General features: G+C 45.4%; 3 protein-coding genes across 6 annotated transcripts in view; 1 reads left to right on the forward strand and 2 right to left on the reverse strand.

Moving 5' to 3' along the window:
• Positions 1–17632, reverse strand: part of LOC121593776 (RING-box protein 2) — a 34866-nt gene extending 17234 nt beyond the window's left edge. The window contains exon 1 of the mRNA XM_041916444.1: positions 17393–17632. Within this exon, the coding sequence (XP_041772378.1) occupies positions 17393–17540 (148 nt within the window). The 5' untranslated portion in view covers positions 17541–17632. The remainder of the gene's footprint in view (positions 1–17392) is intronic.
• LOC121593771 (facilitated trehalose transporter Tret1) lies at positions 1132–16000 on the forward strand. 3 transcript variants are annotated; one of them, XM_041916436.1, is made up of 8 exons: positions 1132–1903; positions 5607–5993; positions 6061–6366; positions 6444–6677; positions 12501–12626; positions 13434–13605; positions 13692–14591; positions 14678–16000. In XM_041916436.1, exons 1-8 carry the CDS (start codon positions 1793–1795, stop codon positions 14863–14865), a joined length of 2424 nt encoding a protein of 807 aa, XP_041772370.1. In that variant the 5' UTR covers positions 1132–1792; the 3' UTR covers positions 14866–16000. The 3 variants fall into 3 exon arrangements, with proteins under 3 accessions (XP_041772370.1, XP_041772372.1, XP_041772371.1); XM_041916438.1 differs by lacking the exons at positions 1132–1903; positions 5607–5993; positions 6061–6366; positions 6444–6677 and adding exons at positions 8710–9043; positions 12037–12271; XM_041916437.1 differs by lacking the exons at positions 1132–1903; positions 5607–5993; positions 6061–6366; positions 6444–6677 and adding exons at positions 8710–9043; positions 12077–12271.
• A 283-nt stretch (positions 17633–17915) lies between the features above and the next one.
• LOC121594627 (protein grainyhead-like) overlaps positions 17916–25044 on the reverse strand; it is a 186751-nt gene continuing 179622 nt past the window's right edge. Inside the window, exons 15-18 of one of the 2 annotated variants that reach the window (XM_041918111.1) lie at positions 24826–24977; positions 24436–24637; positions 22833–22897; positions 17916–22128 (exon numbers count right to left, since the gene is read on the reverse strand). In XM_041918111.1, coding sequence (XP_041774045.1) covers positions 22002–22128; positions 22833–22897; positions 24436–24637; positions 24826–24977 — 546 coding nt within the window. In that variant the 3' untranslated portion in view covers positions 17916–22001. The remainder of the gene's footprint in view (positions 22129–22832; positions 22898–24435; positions 24638–24825; positions 24978–25044) is intronic. The other variant, XM_041918113.1, reaches the window with a different exon arrangement.

Below are 25044 nucleotides of genomic sequence, written 5' to 3' on the forward strand. Positions count from 1 at the left end.
AGATAGAGAGAGAGGCAGAAGGAGAGAGAGAAAAAGAGAGCGAGAGAGATGGAGAAAGAATGTCTCTGTAAAGACTGCACGTGCTGCACTTCACGTTTCTTGTGAGGATATCTTGTTCTCGACTTTGCTCCCTTCTTCTGGAACATGCTTTAATGAAAACTGGCAATCGGGCCGCGGGATGCTCCTTCCCCATGCTACCAATCCCCCACGGTGTCACCACTAAAGGGACAGGCGCGAAAGTATAAAAAAGCAGAAACAGAAGAACAGAGCATAGCACTAAAAACATATTGAGAGCATAGGAAATTTCCACTCACTACAAACAAACCGGCATGCATACCAACACACACACATTGATACATATAACGATCAAGGGGGGAAAATGCTAGCCATGTTTCGATCATGTTTAACATCAGTAGGATGGCGGTGGGGGGACTGCGCCACGCACCATGCTTATGTCCCCAAGCGAATGTCTGCGCGAACAAATGCCGCGTGTGTAGGTTGCAAGGTTCATGCGCTCTTCTGCTTTTCTGCAATTTTACCAAGCCCGTATGAGGTGGTGTGCGTGAGTTGGGGAGTTCCCCAACAAAACTTGTACTTGTGTTTGAAAATTTCGCGAAACACTTTTAACTCTTAGCACTTTCCGAATCTGGCAGAACCGAAAGATGACGATATGAGGATGACGACAAAACAATCCTTCTTTTATTTGCCTGTCTGAAGAGCATGCAAAGCACTCGATCGACCATGAAGACCTTAACGATCTAATAATCTTTTTCTTATCAATAATATTTATGATGAGATAAAGCTATCAAGAGATCTTTCAACAATATGCTATCTTCACAATTTAGGAAGATGAAGATCGTTTTGAGACCATTACAAAGCGTGTACGCAAACACCTCTGTATCAACAGCAAGTGGACGACAACTTTCCGGCGCTCACGGATAGCGCCAATTCACGAGCTCTCAGCAGTGCACGGAAACCCATCGGATCACGGCGACTTGGCAAGTTTTGTTTTCAATGTGTTGAACTCGGATCCCCCGCGACTTGACGAGCGCATGTGTGTGAGTGCTAGCTAGCGAACTCAATTGACACAGAAAATGATATATAAGCTCGTCGAAGCATTGCGCAGCTTTTCAAACCTTATCGTCTACTGATCGTGCGCGAAACTCGCGGGTTTTGTGTTTCCAATGTAAAGTGCGGCAGCCACCGCGAAAAGGTGAACGCAGTCGTTTTTCTTTTAAATATTTTTTTGTTTGCGGAGTTTTTTTTTCGTTCATCCAAAACGTGTATCGCATCAGCTGTCCACAGACTGTGTAATCGTGAAGCGAACCGAAACAGCACAGAACAGTTTTTGTGTGTGCGAGTTTTTTTAAAGGTGTTTCTTCGCACAAAAAATCCCCTCTCGAATTCACCGAGTTCAGTGTGCATCCTGTGTGAACCTTGACATACGGCAAAAACCGCCAAAGGGAACGAAAAGAAGGCGTTGAAGGTGTATCCAGTGTTCATATCTTGCCTCCCCCCCCCCCCCCCCAGCAGTGGGTTCCGAGGTGGAATTTTGAATTAGCAAACAAGCAGTGGCAAGCGGCAACAGAGTTGGTGGAGCCAACAATTCAAGCCATCGTGCATTTTTGCAAAGTGATCGCACGAGTGAAAGTGTTCACCACATAGTTTGTTGTTGCCGGAGGATTTGTAAAGCTCGCGTGTGTGTGTGTGTTTCTGTGTGTGCACAGGTGCAGTGTTGTGCAGTTGAACGTCGTGAATAACGCACCGCAGCTGACTACACACCAATCCGAAAATGAGTACCGGCGGCGGTGGTAGCGGAGGCGGTGGCGGCGGAGGCAGCGGATCCGGCCCGATGGGGCGCATCGTCGACAAAATCAAGCGCACGATGACCAGCGAAGGAGGAGTAAGTGGTGCAGTGGTGGTTGCTGGCGGGGTGATCGAATTTTTGCCACAATTTTCGCGAAACCAATCGAAACAAACTAGAGCAACAAAGCCCCGGTTCATCGACGATCGGTCGGGCAGCGAGCCAACAGAGCCATCAAACGTCTGCCTCAGTACCGGTTCAGTGGATCCTTCCAAGGTCCTTCACGAGCGAACACGGGGATGGGACCGGCGTACACAGGTCAACGGCGTGTCGGACGCTGCCCGAGTGCGCGCTAGTTTCGACCATTGTCGCCGAGCGCCCCATTTCCTTGTTGGCGCGAATTCCAACACTATTTTCCCTCCACTGGCGAAGATCATTTTCGGGTGATCGGTGCAAAGATCCCGTGCTTAGATGGTCTTGCATGAGTGTCCCATGTTTGTAAGTGTGTGTGTGTGGGCGGGTGTTTGCGCGAAAGTGTTTATGTCACAGAAGAAATGTAACAGCCAAAACACCGATCGATCGTGGGCGTTAGGAACGAGGAAAAACAAACCTCGAGGCGTTTCTGTGTGTGATCGCAAATTTTGACATTTTTTGTCAACCTGACATGTCTGGTTGGCGGCGGTGGGGAGGAGCAGGCGTGTTTTTTTCGCCCACCCCTACCTTTTTTGCTTCTGATTTTGCGGAAGAAGATAGCGAACGAATTTAGACCGCGCGACAGATACGCTGTGGGAGTGGCGGTGGTAGTGGCAGTGGTGGTCAATGTCAAGCCAAAGGTCATATCTGCCCCTCCTCCCACCCTGAAAGGGTGCGACCGTATGGATGGGCGGAGAGGATCATTTCACTATGGCGAAACTGGGGATGGGCGTGTTTTGAGCGAAATGACAAGATGGAGTAGACAACAGTTTGACTACTACTTTGCAACGGCACACTAATTGGCGGATTAGTTGCGTTGGGCAGGGGGAAAACACTATTCAAGTGTGTCATTTTTGCACACAAAGAGACCCACTGGCAGCGATTATCGATTTCCTGCTTCAGATTCCTTTGCTTCTAAGATCAATAAAAAAAGAGACCGCGGGGGGGTTCTTCTCTAACAATGCAGCTCGTTATTCCGCTGGCCAGTAAGTGATACGTTACATTAGCTTCTACACCGGAACATTCGTGCCGGCCGACATTGCACATGTTACTTGCACCCTCGCTATAGCTTACGGAAGTCCCCACCGGTTGCCCTTTTTATGTTTACCTTGCCACACACATACACACGTGCGATTGGGTGGTCGCATTTAAAGTGTGTACCATTTTTCAAATTGTTTTCCAAACCATCCGGACAACCTTTGTGTCACGCGCTGCGTGCTTCTAAGTGTCTGGGGTGCACTCGTGTGTTTAATATGAGTGTTTTGCTGACCAGGTGCATCGATGTTAATTGACTACAACCACACGGGCTTGAGGAATGACACCGATCATGTGGCTGTTTTCCCGCACTATTTCCTATTGTGTTTGCCGTTGCAATTCTCTGATAAAATGCATAACAAGTGCACCAGCATTCGTTACATTTGATATAGTTTGTAGCGGATCAACGCTTCGGTGCGCCATTTTCCTTCCAAGTGGTCTAAGTGGGCTAAAACCAGCTGATCCTTGGTTTCTGCCAATCAAGTAGATTGTTGTGAATGTGGATCTTTTGTTTTTTTTTTTTCAACAGCCTTTATCACACCAAACCACTCAACCAATTTTTAGTGCGACGTTAAAAAATGGCTCTGTGTAAGCGAATATATCGCACAACGCACGATTTGCCTATCAGCGACGATCGTGTCTCGTGTCTTTCGAGGATGCTAATTGCTGACGCAAATTAGTACACACAACCTGCGCACCTTTGCTTTGCGAGGACAGCCTGCGCTTGCGCAATTAAAGGGGACAGGAGGAGCTTGTGGAGAGGAGAGGACGGACAACTTGTGTTGAATTTTGTTGAATGTAAATAAACAGCAATCGTACGACAAAGATTTAAAAACGAAAAAGCAAAGAACACTTTTTGTGCGCAATCTTACTGCTATCAAGGCAAGAAACAGCGAGAGATCTGCTTTCAGATTTTTTTTTACAAATCAAAAATCTTCAACAGTCTCATAAAGCGCAACGCAGCAGCACATTGGGGATGGCTCGCGTGATCAGATGTGATCGTAACGAAATAATCCTCTCTTTTGCTAACCTCTTTTCGCAGCTCTTATATTTGTCCATCGGGTTTGTTTGCCCGCCGGCGGCGCGCACATGGAGCTATTTATATTTGGCCGAATATATCTTCTCAACAAAATCAGTCCGTTTTTTACGGATTTACCAGCACTACACCTTGATACAGGGAAGTGCTTCCCATACAGCACCAACACTACCTTCATAGAGTGTAACTGTACTCGTTACCGCGACAAATTGTGCCTGCGTCACGGCACGGGCACAAACACTGACTGAAATATTGACAAAATGACGTAGATTAACGTGTGCTGTGGTCGGCGTGTCCGAAGCCAATACCATTTCTTTTCTGTTTTTGCATGTCAATACAATTTTGCCCTAGCTCAGCACGGGACAAAAAGGTAGCCCGAACGTTTTCTTATCTACAAATTGCCCACCGGGAATGCCGCGTTGCAATCGATAAAACACAAAAAAGGAATGAAAAATGTAAATAAATCGTTGCACACTGGCTACAGCTCTGGTGGCACAATGAACCGGAAGGTTGACCAGGTTCTGGAATATTCCCGCCAGTTCTCGCGGGTTTTGTGCGCCCTGCGCGTAGGTACTCGGAGCTGAAAGGTAAAAGGATCTGGATTGTTCCATCGATCTACCGAAGTGCCGAAGCAAGAGAAGGGCTAAGAGAGCCCGAGAGCATATGTAAATAGCACCGCGAAGAAGAGATGAAATATAGAGAGAGCGATGCCGAGAGAGAAAGATGAAAGGAGAAATGTTGTAAATTTATCCTAGGGCAATAAAAACTCTCATCGCCCTGAGGGATACAATTTCAAAACAAGAACAAAACCAACGTCCGGCTAACACACACTTGCGAGAAAGAGTTGTGGTTAAGCATCTCTTTCGCCTTTGCTGAGTTGCACTGAAACTGCAAATGTGCAACAATTGCCGGTTATTTGCATTAGCAGGTTGTACGCCACTGTCGTCGTTGACGAGTGTCGCGCGAATGCGATCCTATGAACAAAACGATATACACAAATTTAATTGCAATAGACACAATGTCGTGGTAGAACCAGTTTTGTCTAGCTACGATTGTTCATGCTGAATTGGCTCTAGTAGAAAATCATTGTGTCGTGCTTTACCGCGTGTTCGCGTGTTCATTTTGCGCGCCGAGATGTTCATCATAGATGTACATAAGAAAGCTAGCGCCCTCTAGGGATCGGTTGAAATACTACGATTGAAATTGAAACGTTTCCACTGAAATGTTTCAAGCACCGGTTGGGGATGAAATTGAGTTCAAATCAAACAATGACTGTTCAATGGAAACACAATGGAGCTGCACTATCAGTGTCAACAAATTGTGTATCAGGTGGGCAAACAAGCTCAGATCTCTTGTTTGAAGATTTCGGTCGATGATTCAACAAAATTCAGTTCACACAAAACCGAGCGCTAGGCTTTCAGTTTCGTTTCAGATTATTCGATGAACGGTGGTAAAGAAAATTGCATCACAATAGTTCCTCGTGATTATTTTTATTGCTGAGTGATCACAATTGTAACAATATCCATCTCTATCACGCAGGATGAGATTCGTGATCCACTGCAGTACGGTTATCAGCGCGTTAACACGGCTGAAGGATCGCTTTCCACCTCGACGACCGCAACCAGCCTGGACACGATCGTGCTCGACACGAACGCGGAAGATTTGGCGAGCGTGCCACCGCGCACCCTCCAGCATCATCAGCCCCAGCGCACCTTCAGCCCAATACTCGAGACTGACGATACGAACCCGTTCCTGGAGCCGGTCGAGAAAGCCAAATCTAAGTCCTCGCTCAAGAGCTCGCGCGTATCGTTCGACCAGGAGGACGACCGGTTCGATGAGGACGAGAACAGCTTCCGCAAGCAGCGGGAACACTTCCAGAAGCACAAAAGCCACAGCACATCCGAGCACAAGTCACAGCTAATCAAGGTAAGTAGTAGCAGTAACAAGGACAACAGAAATTGCTATATTTAACATTGGGTTTCATGTCTCTCAGGAATTACGGCACCTGCTAGCGACCGACAACAGACGGCAGTTCCAGGGCAAGAAGCATGTATCGCTCGACGTGAAGAGCGCGAAGGTGCTCGAGCAGCTGCTGAAGGCGTCCTCATCGTCGGACGATTTCGAGGGCCAGCGGAAGGAGTTCCAGGAGCGCAAACACAAGAGCCTCGATGCGCGACACATTTCGTTCAAGTTCGACAAGGAACCGTCGCCGTCGAGCAGCGACGAAGATTTTGAACCCTCCACCAGCCTGCTAAGGATCGATGCGGACATTACCAAGCCGGTCATCATTGACCTGAAGGTACGACACAGAGAGACAGGCACACTGGCAATGAGCGTCCGGATAATGTAATATGCGTTTTACGATTCGGTCCTTAGGATCTAGATTCGAGCGACGAGGAGGACTACATCAGCTCACGCAAACATTTCCAGCAGTCCAAGTCGATGAGTACCGACTCGCGGAAAAGCATTCGCTTTCTGGAGATGGAAATGGGCACGAAGGAGGAGAATATGCGCACCGCCGTCCCGTTCGTGCGACAGATCACCGAGGAGGGCAAACCGAAGCTGGAGGTGTACCGGCCAACGACAAATCCGATCTACATCTGGACACAGGTAGGTGGTTTCCCCCGTTGCTGTGACATGTCATCTCGATGCACTCTGGCGCATAGCGACTGGGAATCGGTAAACATCATTTTCATCATTAATCATTCAAGATGCGTATCATTGGTTGAAAACGTCATAATCGTATCAGTGTAAGCGCGCGTGTACACTGAGACACACTTTACGTAGGCGATGCGCCACCAAACTAAACCTAGCCGGAATGCTAATTGTGCTTTCCAGCTGAATTGTTTGTTTATACCGATAAGGGTGCAGCGATCAGTAGTGATGATGATGAGCCAGCAAAGTTTGCTAGTACTAGCCAAAAGGAATTATTATAGGTAGATGTCTTACACATAATTCGAGGTTATTTTATACTTCAAAAGGGACTGCAAATGTAAGGAAAAACATCAATTTAAATACAGAAGGACGATCCAAAGACTCCATCCAATAAATCAATGTGCATCGCCAAACGGTTTAACCTTTTACCAATGGGCAGTTCAATGTACAGACCGGGCAGCTCCCGGCGCGCTTGCCAACGTGCCTTGAGAAGTTTCACGTACGTTCGCTAGCATACTACCCCAGAAATATTTGCGTCACTGATAATGACGAGGGTAGATAGATTGATACTTCTTCGTGTTCAGGCCGCCAACCCTCGGCTCGGCTCCTGCGCCGCGAGCAGCGACCTTAAACGGCGGTCTAGTAATGAAAGAAAGATGCTCCACCAGCCAAAGATCGTTCGGCAAATCCCGATCGGTCAGTTGTTGATGGCCGGCACATTGCAAGACTAGCTGGAGCTGAAGCAGCTGTTGCCTACGTGATCTTATCATCAGCTGGTGGGAAGTTTTTTTTTTTTCTCGCAGAAGCATTCGTGTCGTGCGGAGAAGAAGCATCGTGGAGTATAGAAGCCCATCGCGCTTGTTGTTATTGTCCGTGGCTTTTGTTAACGTACGCGTAGCGCGATCGGGATAATTGCGGTTTCTACTATCGGTATGCCAGAGTCATCTGGCCGTACGGCTTGGCGGGGGTTTCAGACGCTGGTCCTGGGTACGATGAATGGTGTCAGTTGTGCCAATTCCATTTCATTCCAAAGTAATGTATTTAAAGAAGAATTTTGAATGATTTAGCTTCTGAAAGCCATTCCTACCGTACTATTTTTGGACCCGGCCCTAAAACACGGTTCAAGGCCATCGGCATCGTATTTCATTGAAGCGTACATGGAGAAACGATGTACACATGTGCTCAATATTCATTATCACCTAGAGCAACACGGTGTGCAGTTCCATACCCATAAGAAGTCATACCCATTTTCCCATTGAGCAGCTTCGGACAGCTAATTAATCAAAACTATTCATAGCCGGCCACACACTGGAGCAACACCGAAAGGTGTGCATCATCGCAGGTGCATTGCGCATCGGGTAGCCCCCCCAACCCCACCCTCTTCGTCGACTATAGTAATCTCCTCGATGGTAATGGTTTAGTATTATTAGTTTTGTTTCAATTCTAATGACGTATCGATAACGGAAAGCAGCTCAACTCAATGCAGCGATGGATGAGGCGGATAACTCACATGCCTAACGGCAGACACGTGACGACTGCAGCCGCGCGAATGCCATTTCGATCGATCGATTCCCATTTCAAATCGGCTCATCGCTCGAATCTCTCCCTCTCCCTATCTCTGTCTTTGGAACAAACGCACTCACACACACAGTTGGTCAGTTTCTACCAGTTAAAAGTAACTGGAGCGCACGTCTAAAACAAAAGGAACACCTTTCCCTGTATCCTTGAAGCGTGGTTTGAAGGTGCAACGCACATTTTCCTCGACACGCTTTATCTTTCCACCGCACGCCGATAACAGTTGGGAGCGCCACCCACGTGTGCCACGATTGTTCACTTGCAGCAATTGTGCAGAGACTGATGAGAGTGTACCGGCACCTGCGACGAGCTGATCGTAGTAGCCAGACGCGGGAGTGTTTGGGGCTTGCTTTAGTAGTCTTTATTTATTGTTATGGGTTTTGCGAAATGGTGCGGATCTACACAGCAAAGGGCCGGCGTATGCAGCGGTTACACATACATAGAAGCTCTGGCCACATTTCTGGAGAGTTTCCCCTTTCCTGGAAATCCTCCCAGTCGTTCGGAGACGAACTGTTGCTGCTGCCGCTGCTGCTGCTCCTACAATCATCGGGTGGAATCGAAGCGCTCGTATAAAAAGCTGCTACCGATCGGGGCCATGGTTTAGTCGATGGTGAAGCGCCCGATAGCGTAGAAAATCCGTCGTTTTCTTCCCCGTGCCACCAAGCTCTGCTTGTGCGGGTGTGTGCGCGGAGGACAGGACTACTTGCTAGTGAACTGAACGAGCTGGTCAAGGTGATCGTTTTCTGGTGAGAGATAAGATCCTTTTCCTCTGTGTTGGAAGCTGAACATCTGACGTCCGTGTTTGTGTATCTGTATTTGTGTGTATGTTTTGCAAGGATTATTGGCACTGTAGACTAAACTTTGGTCAAGAAACAGCGTAAAAAGTGCACGAGCTTTGGGACGAAACGATGGCATTACGCGTGTTAAATAAAAACCAAACCCCAGTGCGCCCTCGAGCGGCCGGTGACGGAACTAAGCGTAATCAAATCGCATTACCCCACGATCACGTTTTGCCCTTTATCAATCGATCGCTCGCAAAGCGATCAGTCAGCCCCGGCTAAGAGCCAATGTTTACCGAATGGTTTAGCGGGCAACGCAACCAACCTTTCGCAAATGGTTTGTTTTGATTGTGAGTTGTTTTCATAGGCCGCTGCTGTTGCTGATAGTGCCGTTATGGACGGAAAACGGCGAGAAAAGTTAAATAGTTTTCACGTGCCACCGGTCAACAAGAATGTTTTTATAAGGCATTACAACAAAAGAATACTGAAATAGTTTCATCAACTTTAAGGGACTTGTTAAGAGGCTTTACATGCGAACAGCTCCGTTCGCTGACGCAAATCCAGAACTGTCAGAGACACCCGTGTCAAGTAATTACGCTAACACCGGAGGCCTCTGTTTTACAGTGATTTAGGTCACACACATGAGAAACGGTGTCAAGATTGACCTCTTGTTCATTGATAATGCGCGTTACGCGCCCGCTTTTGATTAGACGCTGGCCCAAATATGGAGTTTCGGACATTTGTCTGAACCATCATCGGGCGGTTTTTATCTATCTCTCTATTAATAACAGCGTTACTGACCGGAAATAGTCAAACAAGCGTGAACTTGAAGCCCGATTTACACAACATGCACTTGAAACTGTCCCTGTTTTGATGGCACTTTACTCTCTATCTCTCTTTGTGCTTCTTGAATGCGTATGAAGGCTCTGACTATGTCACCCTGTTTGGAAATATATTTCCGGAGTGTGCACAATTAACAAGGGAAAAAAAACGCACTCTTCACTCATGTTATTAGCCAAAAAAAAAAAAAAAAACGGGAGAGCTCATCGTCCCCGAGTGCCGGGGCATTCGGAGAAGCCACATCACATCCGCCTCCGCCGGTCCTAATCCGGTTCTCGTCAGCTGTGCTCTCTGGTGGTCCCCCGGTTTCAATGTCAATGACAGCACTACATATTTGTGATTTTTGAAATCGTCAAACGGCGTGGAAAGCCTTCCTCATCCTTTCGCCGAGCACGGGAATTAGAGCAAGCGCCAGATGGACGCACACGGTCAGGAAACTGCGCGCTGTCGTGGTGGTGACTTGAGCAGCATGGATGGATTACGATAACGATGATATCGTACTATGGGGCCGAGTGGGGGGAAACAACTGGGTTAGAGGATTGGGACGTCCAATGCGTCCGGTCTTTGTAGCAGTGTTCGTGTGATGATGATCCTTGTGTGTTGCTCATGTCCTGTATCCAAGGTTTGGTCGAGAGACTGAACAGTCTCAGTCTCGCCCGTTTGTTACAGCTGTGAGGAGATTGTTGATTGTGTGACAGACGGAACCTTTAGGCTCGTGTCTTGAGATTGGAGGCCGATATTGGGTTAGAAGAATGCTTATCGAGCAGCATAAAGCAACCTGAACCAGTTCTCTTGCGGTGTACCTTTTCAAACGGATCGGATTGGTTTTTAATCCGGAATATCCTTGCTCTTCCGGTGTTGCATATGTGTGTCCACCCCACCCGCTAGTGCGTTGTCTATCGTGTGCGCGAGTGTGTGCGTGTGTCCGTGTCTTTTCCAATGTTGGAAACGCAAGTACTGTGTGGCAAGCTGGTGATGGAAAATTTGGCTACAATCGACAGGAAAATTTCGACAGTGTCCGACCGGACGACGGCAGTGGCGGCAGCGCTCGTCTCAGCACCGGGAGACGACAGGCTGCCGATAGCAACGGTCGGAATGGTGTGTGTTTGTCTACCGGTTGGTTTTGCTTGCTGCATTTACAAATCCTTTTTATTCCGAAGGAGTTTATCATCTTTTTTTGCTAGGGACTATATACGGAATAATGAGCCAAAAAGGACATTTAGTACACACTTAAATTGAAATCAGATAAAGAGTGACCATTCAGTTCAATTTCCTCCCAATATGCGCACACAATCAGTTGGGCTAATTTTCCGCATATTGTTCCCCAGGCATGAGCCTGCTCGTTGGAAAAAAAAAACAAGATGGAGACATCGCACAGTTCCACAGATCGAGCGTGCAAGAAGAAACCAGCTAGAAGCGGCACCGACTCGGCTCGAATCGGGGCCAAAACGAATGGAGTCGCGCTCCGCGGCCAGCACAACAACGGCACTTTCGCCCTCGAACACATTGGAAGGGGCAATGACGTTGATAACGTGGAGGACCATTGATTTGCCTACTTCTGTGTGCGTGTGTTTGTGGGCTGCCGGATAAGTCCAACCCCGGAATGGGTGGGTGGATTTAACCAGCAACATCCCTCCATCAATTGGGAAAAGCATCTGGTCAGGGGGGAAGGGGGAGTTTTGGACTGGAAGGCTTCCCTGTCTGGAGTCTGGAGCGCCAAGAGAGAGAGAGAGAGAGCGAGAGAGGAGTGTGAGTCCAGCGCGCACTATCAACGAGAGAGCTTGAACTCCCCAAATCGAGAAAGGGAGTGAGGAAGTGGCCGTTACGCGACCATACAGCATACCAACACTCTTTCACACACAAACAGTGACCATGTAGCAACAGTTTTGTAGCAGGATGTTCGCGATTGCAAAAGATTGCTTGTACTTATCGTTCAAAAACACATGCACATATACATACAGCCGCGGAATCATGCTCCGCAGCCACATGGAACGGACTGGCCAGTGCCGTGCCAGAGCTGTTCCGCGCGCGCACACGGACGTCAGCGAGCAGCAGCAGCAGCTCAGCTTCCCAGTGTTTGGACCCGTTGTGTCGTGTTTTCTGTTTTCTTTATTGTTTAGTTTTTCTCCTTTATCCGTTATTCTTCCGACCGTCGTCCAGTAAAAGAGTGTCCACCGAAAAATCCTGCCCGTCGTGGACGAAAAATACCCCCGCGAGTTGGTGTTTGCGTAGTACACGCGGTGGTGACGCGTTTCGAACGGCAGCAAAATGGTGAAGATTTTGATGCGCGCCGACACCCATGTGTCGTTCTCGGTGCCCATCGAGGAGCCGGTCGCAAAGTGCACCTTCTCACAGGTTTCAAAACCAATCTACTTATTACACTTCTTACTAAACAACCCATCAACATCACTTACACGAAATAGATCATTTATCATCTACGGAAAACTGAAGAAAGTAGCTTAAACATAGTCGCCATGCCAACCAGCAGATCGTTCAAATTGATCATTTTTCAAGGATCATCGTCCATCACGCTCCACGGTGTGTTTGCTGCAATGTTAACGTGCGTTTTTGTTCCATTTTAAAGGTACTGGCCGCCCTGTCGGTGTCGCTCGGATCCATGGTCGTGGGATTTTCGTCCGCCTACACCTCACCCGCCCTGGTATCGATGAAGGATCGCAACATTACATCGTTCGAGGTGACGGACCAATCGGTAAGTGTGAGGGCCTCGTGGGCTTTAATGGGTGTCCTTTGCCAAGTACACGACAGAGTGATGATGTTGATCAAATTCCAAACTCCGCTCTAATCTCTGTTCCGACATCAGTTTGCCGCGTGGTGAAATGGTTGTGCGATAATGTGCTCGAGGCTAGCCTTTGTATACCAGATAGTGCGATAGAAGAAAAAATGGTCAACAACGGGGTGGTGAAAAGCGTCCTCCGCGCGTAAGGTGGCGCTATGGTGCGCTCATTAGCTCGAGCCAGCCTCGGTGGCGGAAAAGGCAAACAATCAGCAAATAATCTGTTGATTATTATGCCTTGACTTGGTGCCGGCCGCGATACCGAGCGGGCAATTATTATTGCAAACGCGTGCAAGCAACTTAAAGCCGTTTGTTTAAAGTTAGCAGAAAGTTAGCGAGGGACACGCGCGCCCGTTTTGTAAGCGAAGGAATAGTAAAGCAAAAAAAAACCAACCACTGCAAGGAAGAGTGGAAGCAGACGCCAAGCGCACCAAAACAAGTGGGAGGTGGGATATTTTTGTACATCGGTGCGGTTTCCTTGCTGCTTCCACAGCCACTCCACGCATTTTCCTTTGCTATCCTCGTACACGGACGATAACAAACGATATCGAACCGGTCCAGGGCAAAATAGGAAGACATTTTCGGGCAGCGTGTTCGGGATGGGGCTGAAATTTGCCACCATAATGCATTCACGTCATCTGCTGTCAGTTCAAGGTTAGCGGATTCCGTCCAGCATGCGCTAACTAATTCCGCCTTTCGTTTCGATTTCCCCTTTCCACACAGGGCTCGTGGGTCGGTGGTATTATGCCGCTCGCCGGTTTGGCCGGTGGCATTCTCGGCGGGCCAATGATTGAGTATCTCGGGCGCAAGAACACCATCCTGGCGACGGCAACACCGTTCATCATTTCCTGGCTGCTGATCGGTTGCGCCACGCATGTCGCAATGGTTCTGGTTGGTAAGTAGAACGATTCGCCATTTCTTAAAGTTTATTTTCACTAAATTCCATTTTTTTTCCTTTTAACCCGCCACGCTTTTGCGCAGGTCGTGCACTGTCTGGTTTGTGCGTCGGTATCGCTTCCCTCTCGCTTCCGGTCTATCTCGGCGAAACGGTACAGCCGGAGGTGCGCGGTACGCTCGGCCTGCTTCCCACCGCCTTCGGTAACATCGGCATCCTGCTGTGCTTCGTCGCGGGCAAATATCTGGACTGGTCGGGGCTGGCATTCCTCGGTGCAGCGCTCCCGGTACCGTTCCTGTTGCTGATGTTCCTCATTCCCGAGACGCCCCGCTGGTACGTGTCGCGCAACCGGGAGGATCGTGCACGAAAGGCGCTCCAGTGGCTGCGCGGTCGCAAGGCGGATGTGGAGCCGGAGCTGAAGGGCATCTCGAAATCGCACCAGGACGCGGAACGGCACGCCTCTAGCAGCGCCATGCTGGATCTGCTCACCAAGGCCAACCTGAAGCCGCTGCTCATTTCGCTCGGGCTGATGTTCTTCCAGCAGCTGTCCGGTATCAATGCGGTCATCTTCTACACGGTGCAGATCTTCCAGAGCGCCGGCTCGACGATCGACGAGAAGCTGTGCACGATCATCGTCGGTGTGGTGAACTTTATCGCCACCTTCATCGCGACCGTGCTGATCGATCGGCTCGGCCGCAAGATACTGCTGTACATCTCGGACGTGGCCATGATCATTACACTCATGACGCTCGGCACGTTCTTCTACATGAAGAACAACGGTGACGATGTGTCCGAGATCGGTTGGTTGCCGCTGGCCGCGTTCGTTGTGTTCGTCGTAGGCTTCTCGCTCGGGTTCGGCCCCATTCCGTGGCTGATGATGGGTGAGATTCTGCCGGGCAAGATTCGCGGTTCGGCCGCGTCCGTTGCGACGGCATTCAACTGGAGCTGCACGTTCGTGGTGACGAAGACGTTCGCTGACATTACCGGTAAGTGGGAGGGTTGTTTTGGTTTTCTGCCCCACTCGAAGCAAATAAACATATTGTTAATGTGATGTTATTAACCCTCCTAACAGCTTCCATCGGTAATCACGGTGCATTCTGGATGTTCGGTTCGATCTGTATCGTCGGTCTGCTGTTTGTGATCGTGTACGTGCCGGAGACGCAGGGCAAATCGCTCGAGGACATTGAGCGCAAGATGATGGGTCGCGTGCGGCGCATGAGCTCGGTGGCCAACATCAAGCCGCTGTCGTTCAACATGTAAAAGCGTTCGAAACGCTGAGACACTAATTTGACAGAGACGCGCTCTCGAGCGTCGCGCGCCACACATTGCGCATGGTGCACATACACACAAAAGTCCACACAGGCCCACACATATGGCGGAGGGGAATGAGGCAAAGCATAAAAGTACTAGAATGTGATATGATCCAATAGATTCTGTTTTCGCCGTCAGTGGCTCAGAGGATTTACTCGATTTTGTTTGCGTAGGTTTTTAGGAAGCATCCACATCCGCATCCGCATCTGCTGGACAATGTCTATTGGATTTGGTATCTCTCTTTCTCTCTTTTTGCCTCACGGTGTACACTGTGAGGTTTCAAAATTAACCAAAACCAAAAAAAAACGGCGATGTAGGCAATTCGATCAGGCAACGTAGCATATATTAAATAATGCGATCTATTCCAATGAAATTGGATAAGCTTATAGATGCTAGGAGTGCGTGTAGTAGTGCTAGACACAACCCGCACCTGCTAAAACCCCACAAGGTGCAACAGATGGATGGGGATGCGCGAACCTTCCGTAGTTTAGTAGGGTTGGGGTTCGCGTGGTCATTGGAAACTAACGCGTTGACTAGGCCAAACCGACCAGGATGTAGTGGCGGAAGCAGTAGGTATAGTTGTAGCAGTACCTCATGTAATGCATGTCTCAAGGTTATTTTATAGTATCGATCAATAAGATTAGTGAACGAGGGCTTCACGCGTGAAAAGCAGCAAACAAATGGGAACATATTAGTCTAAATAGAGAGAGAGAGAGAGTAGAGGGAGAGCTGTGATTGTTTTAAAAAAGGGATGCTAAACATCTCACTGCAAACACAGTGAACACACAGTGTAACGAAAGGCAGGCTTATTTTTTCGTCGTTATTGTTGTTTATGTAGCCAGGCGGTGAGGTGAGCCAGTTTCGGTTTAGTATGAAGAATATTTCTTTTACTTCTGTGTTCGGCAGTAGCAAAGGAGAATCAGCCAACGCACACAAACATCTATTGTCTTATAAATGTTAGCAAAGAGGAGAGTGCTTCATATCTCGGCAATCGGAACCGTACTGGACCTTTCACAGACGCGAATGTGTATATAATATATACGAGGCAACAATTATTGATTAATTAAATGAAATTATAAACCCACACCACGGTATCCCCCTCTTCGAAACATTGCAGCAGCAGCAGCAGCAGCAGCAGCAGCAGTAAGTGCGGTGGCAACAGGATACATAATTATACAGCATGACAGCATGACAATTGGATCAGTAGCGATAACAGCGATGCAAAACATCCATGGAATCTCATCCGTGGAAGAGTTGCATTGTGGTCTGTACGGTTTTAATGATATTTATACAGTCACATCGTCCACACGAAGCCGGCAGCCTATGAGCATGGTTTTGTTTAGTTTGTTTCTATGAGATTAGCCGAGATTAATGCCCAAACAGGGGCAGAAAAGAATAGTGCCCGATACCCGATCAATCAAGACTATCTTTAAGGATCGTTTGGAATGTCGCCATTAATGACATACAGGCCTTTAGAGACAGGATTATTAATCCCTTCTGTAGAAAGATTGTTTTGTAGCATCTTCTTTTTTTTAATTATGCTAAAATACGTATATTAAAATCAATACACGCTATATTTTTGTAACCGAGCTGATCAAAGAGGAAAAATAAAATAAATTATTAAATAAAATATAATTGGAGTTGCGTTTCATTAAGACAACCAATAAGTATAAATTATATTGATCAATGCAATGAAAGGAGCTTCTATATAAAAAGAGGTTTCCTTCTCCTTCATTCTAGTGTCCAGTTTCCGAGAGCAATCTCTGATTATCCGACAGCTTGTGTCTGGCTTTTCTGCCATGGAATTAAGCAATAATTCAAAGGCGAAGAATGAGAACACTTGATGGCATAAATACCATTCATGTTAGGGGCGGAACGGAAGAATAGCCGACAGTCGACGGTATAAAATCGCAACACCTCTTGAACTCTCCTAGATCGGACAGGAAGCGGTATCTTATATTGGGTAGCTATGGTCCAGGAATTCTCATAGCTGTGGGACACTTTATTGACTCTTTTTTGCGTGAAATAAACTAAATCTAACAGGAATTGGACTTTATAGCACCCTTGTTGGACAAATCTAATTCGAATTTCCAAGGAGCCTGTTCGAAAGGGTTTCCATAGAGTCCAATTTCCAACATATGAAGTTCACTTCACATAAGAGTCATGAAAGTGTTCCACAACTATGAGAGCCCCTGGAAAACCCTGTAAGCTATGCATCATGCACGCATATCCTTGTTTTATTCTAAATTAGTTTTCCTTTATTGGGTGCTTTGTCTATCCTTGGCGGTCATTTCCGACAAAGCATAAAGTTTAATTCACTTTGGTCCGTAGGAACGGTGATCAGCTAGATTTGTATGATTTGCACTGCATTTCTTTGTAAGACAGCACAACTATTCTTGTTGTTTTCCATCAAAAAGCGCGATGGCAAACAAATTAAAACGTAAAACCACAGTAAAAAGGCATTAGCTTCACTCACCCATGACCTGCACACGGCAGATAGCGCACGTATCGCACTCCACGTCCCAGCTCCACATCGCGACCGCATTCCACTTCTTCAGCGTAAACATCTTATCCGGCTTCACGTCGTCGAACTTATCGCACGAGTTTTCGTTTTCATCCGCCATTATTCCACCGTTCACGACCAACGCACAATTTGCGGACGATATTCTTTCCGCAGGTGATGTTGTTTTGGTTTCCGCTTCAACCCCGATGTAAACAAAGAGCTGTCAACGCGCTTGTGCTCGGCTCGCACGAAACTGCTCGACTAATTGGCGAACAAAAATTGGTGCTCGATTACTTTGTCGAGTAGTTTGAATGTACCGTTTATTAGTAGTAGACATCAAACCCATTAATTAATATAAACTTTTTTTTTCTGAGAAAATCACCAAATACCAGTTTGATTATGTTAAATAATTTAATAATATTTAATTAGTAAGTAAGTTTCTTTCACCATAAAAATACACCTTATCGTATAGAATTGATAAAAAAAACAACACAAATTCAATGTTCTAAATTCAAATTATATATTTAAACGCTCATTTCCTCTTCGACGACAATAAAATATAACAGTACAGTTTAAAAATAAGAACTTAAGCTAATTGTTCGTTTTTTTGTGTTGTTTTTTAATGTTTTTTAAGCCAACATAAACATACATCGTCTTGTACAGGTCGGCCGTCCGTCTGTTTTGTATGTTAAATCCACTCTTTAATTTTGAAATGTTTTTTTCTTCTCTTTTTTTATCTCATTTTCTTCTTTGCCAAAGGAGTACTTGCGTTATCGTTTTTCCCTGTTCGGTTCACTTACATTAACTAACTCACTATCAAATAAGTATTTGTTCTTAATATCCTAGATTATAATTATTAAAAAAAGAACAGAAATCACATACGACCACAAAGACCACACACAGGTGTTGTGTTGTCCCGCCTTTCTAGCGCGTGTATGAGGAGCAAATTGAGAGAGGGGACATGGACAAAACTAGGCCCTACGAATGGTCGTATATGGGGACGGGCGGCATATGCTTAAATGGCAAATTCTCATCAAAATAGAGGAGGAATGGAATGGCAAATATGAAGGACGGTTTGTTTTAGTTTTTTGTGTGAATTGGTTACTCTTATCACTAAATTGAGGCGCACATGTGGGTGCCATCAATTGGGAATGAAATGTGTATGCGTTTGCTGCTTAAACTGAGACGTCTCTCACGTGTCTACAAAAGTAAAACGGTTAAAAAGGTAATACTAAGTAAAGAGTGTGTGGTTTGTGAAGCGTGCAGAGGTAATACTAGCTTGCCACCACTAACACGAAGCAATTGAAATGTGTTTTTGCAGCTGATAACTACTAATCATTTGCAAACTTGAAATCTTTCTTAAAGTTCTACTATTATGTCTGTTTATGCTTCTGTTTGTGCTTTGTGAAAATGGATCCAGTAGAAAGCTTAGTAAATTGTTCAAGCTAGAGGCTTATCGTATAAGCAGTTTATCTAGTGTGAAGCAATTATACTAGTGTACTTCTTCTAAATTAAGTTTGCAAACACGGACATTGGAGTAACGAAAGGAGAATAAAAATCCCTAAATCCTACAACTTTCTATCAATTATACTTTCTCCGCATCTCTACCTACTCTATCGTCTTAACAAAAACAAAATGAAAAAAACCTAATGTCATTGTAAAATTAATATTGCATTTTTACGGAAGCCTACACGTGTGTTGCATGCACCTTCCTGTTTATGAAATTACCTAAAAGTACAACGATGAATACCCTAGATTACACCACTCTTCCTAATTTCTTAACTTCCTCATAAGCTACTGTTACTGATCCGTAATGCAGTGCTTGTTCACTTTTTTTATAGATGGCGCTCGAATATGCACCGCTACAGTTTTTCTGCCTTCCTGCTCTTCTAAAGTATCAGTATCCTATCACGATCGATCATTCGATCCTCTGCCTGCTCCGTCCTCTCCATCGTACAACGTTTGGCCACCCTGGGAGAATACCACAGCGTGTTTTGATATAGTAAGCAAGGTTAAAGAAATACTAACACACGCGCTCATATACCTATTTATAACAAAAATAAAATGCAAATCCTTGCTCCTACGTTATGGCAACTCGATCAATTATGCAAGAATAAAAAGAAGAGAAAAAAAAACGTATGCTCACTCCGTTACATGCTTCGGAGCGCTTATTCGATGCTGCTGCTGTTTTATGCTGCTTTTTACAAACCACACATACACACATACACACGCGCACGCTCAAACTCTCGCACATACTGTAATGTTTATCTAAAAAAAATCAACCGTTCCTAAAGAGCAATACATTATCCACCACGAGAAAAGAATAAACGGTTTTTTACGAATAGTACGAGAATAGAACAGTTTTTAAGATTCTTCCAACACTTTCTTCTTTTGTTTGTTTCGTCTTTCTTCGTTTTTTTAAATATCACATGTTTCTTGTTCGCGCGTTTGCAATACACATTTCCTTTCAGGAGTTGCCACCGTTTGTGTTTTGTGTTTCGAGAAAAGTTTCAAAAGAGAAGTGACATTAATAACAAAACATGTAAACTTGGGCATCGTGTCAATGATATACCTTTCTCTTGCGTGTGTTCTCTTAAGCATTGAATTTACGGCACTTTTACATCTCGCAGCGAAGATCATGCGCCTCAGGTACTTAACAATTAGATAATAAGAAATTCATCGCATTCGTTCACCCATCTCTCTGTCTATCTCATCGTTTGATCTTTACACGTCAAATTACTAAGAAGTTTTTTGAAGAAATCTTATTCTTTTCCACTTTTTTTAAATCCAATTCTTCCTTCCTTACGCTCTATTTGTATTCCGCAATATGGCAGTTCGATAACGTATAAAAAATGCACGACTCACGCGTTGCGGCAAACAATCCAACGCTTTTTACCGAAAATGATCGTTAAATTTCATCTCAAACTCGAACAGAACGATCATTATGCTCAACAAAATACTGTCATGGATCTGTGTTGGAATGATGTTGTCTCGGTGTGAGCATAGGAAATCGTTCTACAATCTAAGCCAGAAACAACAATGGGCTTCTTCGACCATCGTGTCGTACTCTCTAAAGATCTAACTGTTAATATTGCATGCTCTCGTGCGGTATAACCGCCGTTTCCCTCATTTTTTGTCCCTCATAATAACCATTAAAACAATATCGTAACGGGGTGTGTTAAAAACGACTACAACTACTATTACATACACAAGTGTTGCTTTTCTTCGTAACGGTTCGTTTGAAAATCATTTGTCTCTTCACCTATCAGCTTATGGCAAAAAATGTAGGGAAAGGAAAAGGGTTGGCGCGCGCAGGCACACGTGCTTATTAGAATTTCATTTGAGCAATACATCTATCATTAGATCGTCACGCACGCGCACACACACACACGCTATCATCCTGCGCCACTCCGCCACTCGTTTCCTTTTGAGATCTTATTAATCGCATGGCCTGTACGGATGGGTGGAGAGGGAGAGGAGGATTTCCAGTGTCCGATTTTAAAATGCAAACATTTATCATGTAAACGCGTGTTTGTAAGTACTGTGTGTTACCAAAAGCAAAAGAAAAGGCAAAAGGATAAAACAATGATTAATTAAACAAACAGCTTCAACAGTACGGTTGGAAAAATCTCAAGAAAAAACACCGGACTACGCTTTGTCTTACTGCAGTAGTACACAACTAAGTCTCAAAATAAATAAAAGTTGTTCAACGTTAATTCGCTTACTTAAACGCTACCGCACGCAAATGCTGCTGAAGAAGGCTTTCCCTATTTTTTTTTAAAACTAATTCCGCTTGTCTCGGCTGTTCGGTGCTCTGCCACACAGACAAAACGCTGCAAATGTTTGTCTTCTATGTACAAGGGTGGTTTCTGTTCTATTTTGCTTGCAAACGTACAGAGCTTTTGTGCTGTGCCTAGTTTTTTGTGTGTTCTGCTTTGCTGCTAAGGCACAATTAATGTTTCTACCTCTTCATTTTTCCCAAAGATTTCCATCCATTTTCAAAACCTCCTTAAGATAATCTCAAAACGATTAGCGAAAGTAAAAGAAAACACTTACTATATAATGGAATGTACTGCGGTTTCGGTACTGATAATTCATTTGTTTATATTCTTCTTACTGAAAGAACTAATAAAATTAATAATAATAATAGTAAAACACCAACTTGTTTTGTGAACTTTGCTCGCTTACACTAACAAAACCATAATCTTGCTATGGCTAAAACTTAACGGATTGTCCTTCCCTCACTAATCGTCCTTCTATCGTACGTCCTCCCTTCCCTTTTCTCCCGGTGGTCCTAAGTGTGTATGCGCACGTTGTTTGGCACGTTGGCATTGTAGCAGCAGCTGCAGCTTCCGACTGCTCGGTGGCACACGGCGAGCGGGTGGCGCCGACTACCTATACGGCGCCGATGGCAAGATTTATGCATTTTCATGTTAGTGTTTCGTGTTTGTCCCGTTGCAGGGAGGGCCACTAAGCACAGAATGGCGCACAATTGTATGGCACTGCGGACGACGGGGTAGGAGGAGGAGGAGGAGAAGAAGAAGAAGAACCCAACACGAAGGAAAGGAGAAACGTCACGTGTCTAGTGCGTTGGCAGCTCCGTTAACGTGATGTCGTACAGGTCCTCCTCGTACCGTTGCACTTCCAGTATGAAGATGTCCTCGTTGCAGTAGTGTCTGATCATGTCGTCATCAATTCTCGCCGTAATTCTACAATGGTAAAAAAAGATCGAGTGCATCGATTAGTGCGATTGTTTGAGACTTTTGGTCACATATGTGTCATGGCTCTACTACTCGTGCACTAAAAGTGAAGAAGGACACAAAAGTAAACTGGGAAACTAATCACACTAATACATTACTTATTTGTAATAGTACCCTATAGAGAAGATTTCATTTCATTTCAAGATTTCTATAGAGAAGTTTTAATTGTGTAATTTGTGGGAAAAGAGTTCGTTAGCGGTAGAGCAAGCGTGAGTTAGAATAGTACAGAAAATGTTACTTATTGATTAGTAGCTAGTAGCGGTATTAGTTAACACATTCAATATTAAAGATATTAGCATTTAAAGCTGGTAGCATCATTGGAAAAATAGACGTAAGCATTCAAAATATATAAAAATAAAATAAAACACTATTCTATCCCCTTGATATGATACAAAGTATCAAAAGAAGAAGAAGAAAAAATAGGGAAAAGTTCTATTCTACGTACTAAAACAAATCAAAAGTGTTGTGTACAAAACCTACAGAGACCGTCATGTAGCGCACAACAAAGGAAAAACAAATAATAATAAAAACAAATCTAATCCTTTAAAATCAAACAGTACAATAAGAAGAAGAAAAGTACAGAGAAGAAGGCAAACTTAACAAAAGAAATAGAAAACAAAGGTAGCAAAATGGGAAGAAAACTCAAAACTTACCCTTTCTTATTTTTGCGATAAATAGTATTAATTCTCGACGAGGAAATTTTGAATTTATTTTCAATCTGCAATGCAAAAAAGGAGAAGAAGATAGAGACAGTGTGTAAAAAAACAGGGAAGTGGAAACAACAGCCGTCAAACGGGTATATTGTAATCGCATACGAAGACGCTGTGGTGGTAACGTATTCGTTCATGCGCTTTCAACACTTCTCATTTCTTCTTTCGGGAGGGATAAAACCATAAACTGAACAACAATTTGTGCCAATAAACAATAACCTTTCTCTGACGCGTTCGTTTTCCTTATGCGTTGAAGAATGCTAACTATTCCCCCATGGGCAGTTTTGGAAAATGATCTCCTATTTAGAGGACTTTTTTTGTCGTAATCGGTAAACGTGTATAATGAAACAATAATTGCATGCTTGAAACTGGATCATTTAGTTAACGTCTATAAACGTGGTGAAGAAGCACGATCCTTCTAGCAAAAAGGGTGGTGGTTTTGTGTTAGCACATTATAGCAAAGAGGCAGCACCCACATCTATAACCCTCACTGACCACTGACCTAGTGCAGTGGCTTTAAACGCTCATTATGATTATGCTTATATTTTAACACCTTATTTCCGTTGGCATTGAGTTGCTGCAGGTGGGTTAGTGGTGGTGGGAAGGATTGTTTTATGGCGGCGGGTTTGTGGTTTGTGTCATACCTAGTCGGCGAACTCACTTGATCCGTCCGTGACATGATCGTGCGTCAGCTTACAAGTGCAAGGGAAAGGGCAGGACAAGCGTGGGGAGGTTTGGGGGGGGGGGGGGGAATAGGGGAAAATATAACAAAAAATCTTGCGCAATGTGCACTCAGCAGGCACATTGCCGGTAGCGATTCCCATGGTTAGAGCGTAAACACTGTCAACTGCTGCTGCTTTCTAGCACGCAGCAGCTAAAGGGTTGGTTCATTCGTTAAAAAGGGTGCATATATAGATTAATCCCGTTATCACATGTAACAACACACACAAACACACATACAAGTATTGGTTATTGGCGCAGTATTGTGTAGGACGGGTGTGGGTAGGGTGAAGAGGGGGTTTGTGTATCTGGTTTATCCTTCCGATTGGTAAGAAAGAAAGAGAGTGTGAAACAAAACAATCCGTTTGCCAACGAAATGACAGCTGTCAGTCACGTGACATGGCTGGTGTCGCTTGCTAGCTACTAAGTGTCACAGTGATTGGTCCTGGTTTTGGTGGGTCCACTGTGCACGTCAGCATGACAGCCGTCATCTTATGGGGCAAATTTGGTGTGTGTGATCGTTTAAATTTGGAGAAACTGTTTTGGTGTTTTGGTTATAGAGGCGCAGGTGCCAGAAAACACAAAAAATAGAAACACAACTAACAAAACAATCTGCAGGCAGATCGGAGAGCTTTGCGACTTAATTATTGTAGTCGCTATTGTACAGTTTCAACACTATCAATTTCGATTGCATAAAAAAATGCTGCCAGCAGTTTGTACTTTGTTGAGGCGGTTTCTCTTCTTTGTCATGTGTCATAATGCAACATTCTTTAATTTTCTTCGCAGCGATCTGTAGCAATAGGTGGGTCACAATCGCGACACTTACCGCATTCAGCAGCCCGACCGTACTCGGCGGCACGACGTGCAGGGGCGTATAGACATCCTCATTATCCTGGCGCACGTACAGCATGACCCGCTCGCTCAGCGGCGGCGTCATCCGCTGGCGCTTGATCTGGGGCGTAAAGTCAACCATCGAGTTGGTCACCATCGAACCGTCCATGATGATGCTCGGATCCTTTTTGTCACTGCTGGAGAAGCAGAAGAAAATTGCAAAAAGAGAGAGAAAGAAATGAAAAAAAGAACCGATTAGTATCTCCTTTTTATAGGATGAGCATTCGTCGTGGTAACAATCGACCACGGGAATGCCACTTCAAAAAACTATGTTCGTAAACATGGAAGTTCTAGCCGACATTTCTTTTCTTCGCGCGCTACTCACGTCGGTACGTCCGGTGGGAAGTGGTTGTGGAACTTCAGCGTTGGCGTTGCTGGTTTGTTCGCGTGCAGCAGGAACGGCGACTTGACGTTGTCCGACGTGCCGGACAGTGAGTCCGCATCGTGCCCGTAGAACTGCATATCCATCGATGTTAGCTGGAGCGAAACGCAATTGGAAAGCGGTTGTTAGATAAAGGTTTGCTTGCTTTGGCGTTTAAGACCC

Source organism: Anopheles merus, chromosome 2L, assembly GCF_017562075.2.
Source record: "Anopheles merus strain MAF chromosome 2L, AmerM5.1, whole genome shotgun sequence".
Lineage (NCBI taxonomy): Eukaryota > Metazoa > Arthropoda > Insecta > Diptera > Culicidae > Anopheles > Anopheles merus.

Excerpts from the sequence above, each read along its gene's own strand:
- LOC121593771 (XM_041916436.1), top strand. The coding sequence starts at position 1,793 with ATGAGTACCGGCGGCGGTGGTAGCGGAGGCGGTGGCGGCGGAGGCAGC. Across the intron at positions 12,627-13,433 it reads TCGAGGTGACGGACCAATCG|GGCTCGTGGGTCGGTGGTAT; the intron begins GTAAGTGTGAGG and ends CTTTCCACACAG. Across the intron at positions 14,592-14,677 it reads GACGTTCGCTGACATTACCG|CTTCCATCGGTAATCACGGT; the intron begins GTAAGTGGGAGG and ends CCCTCCTAACAG.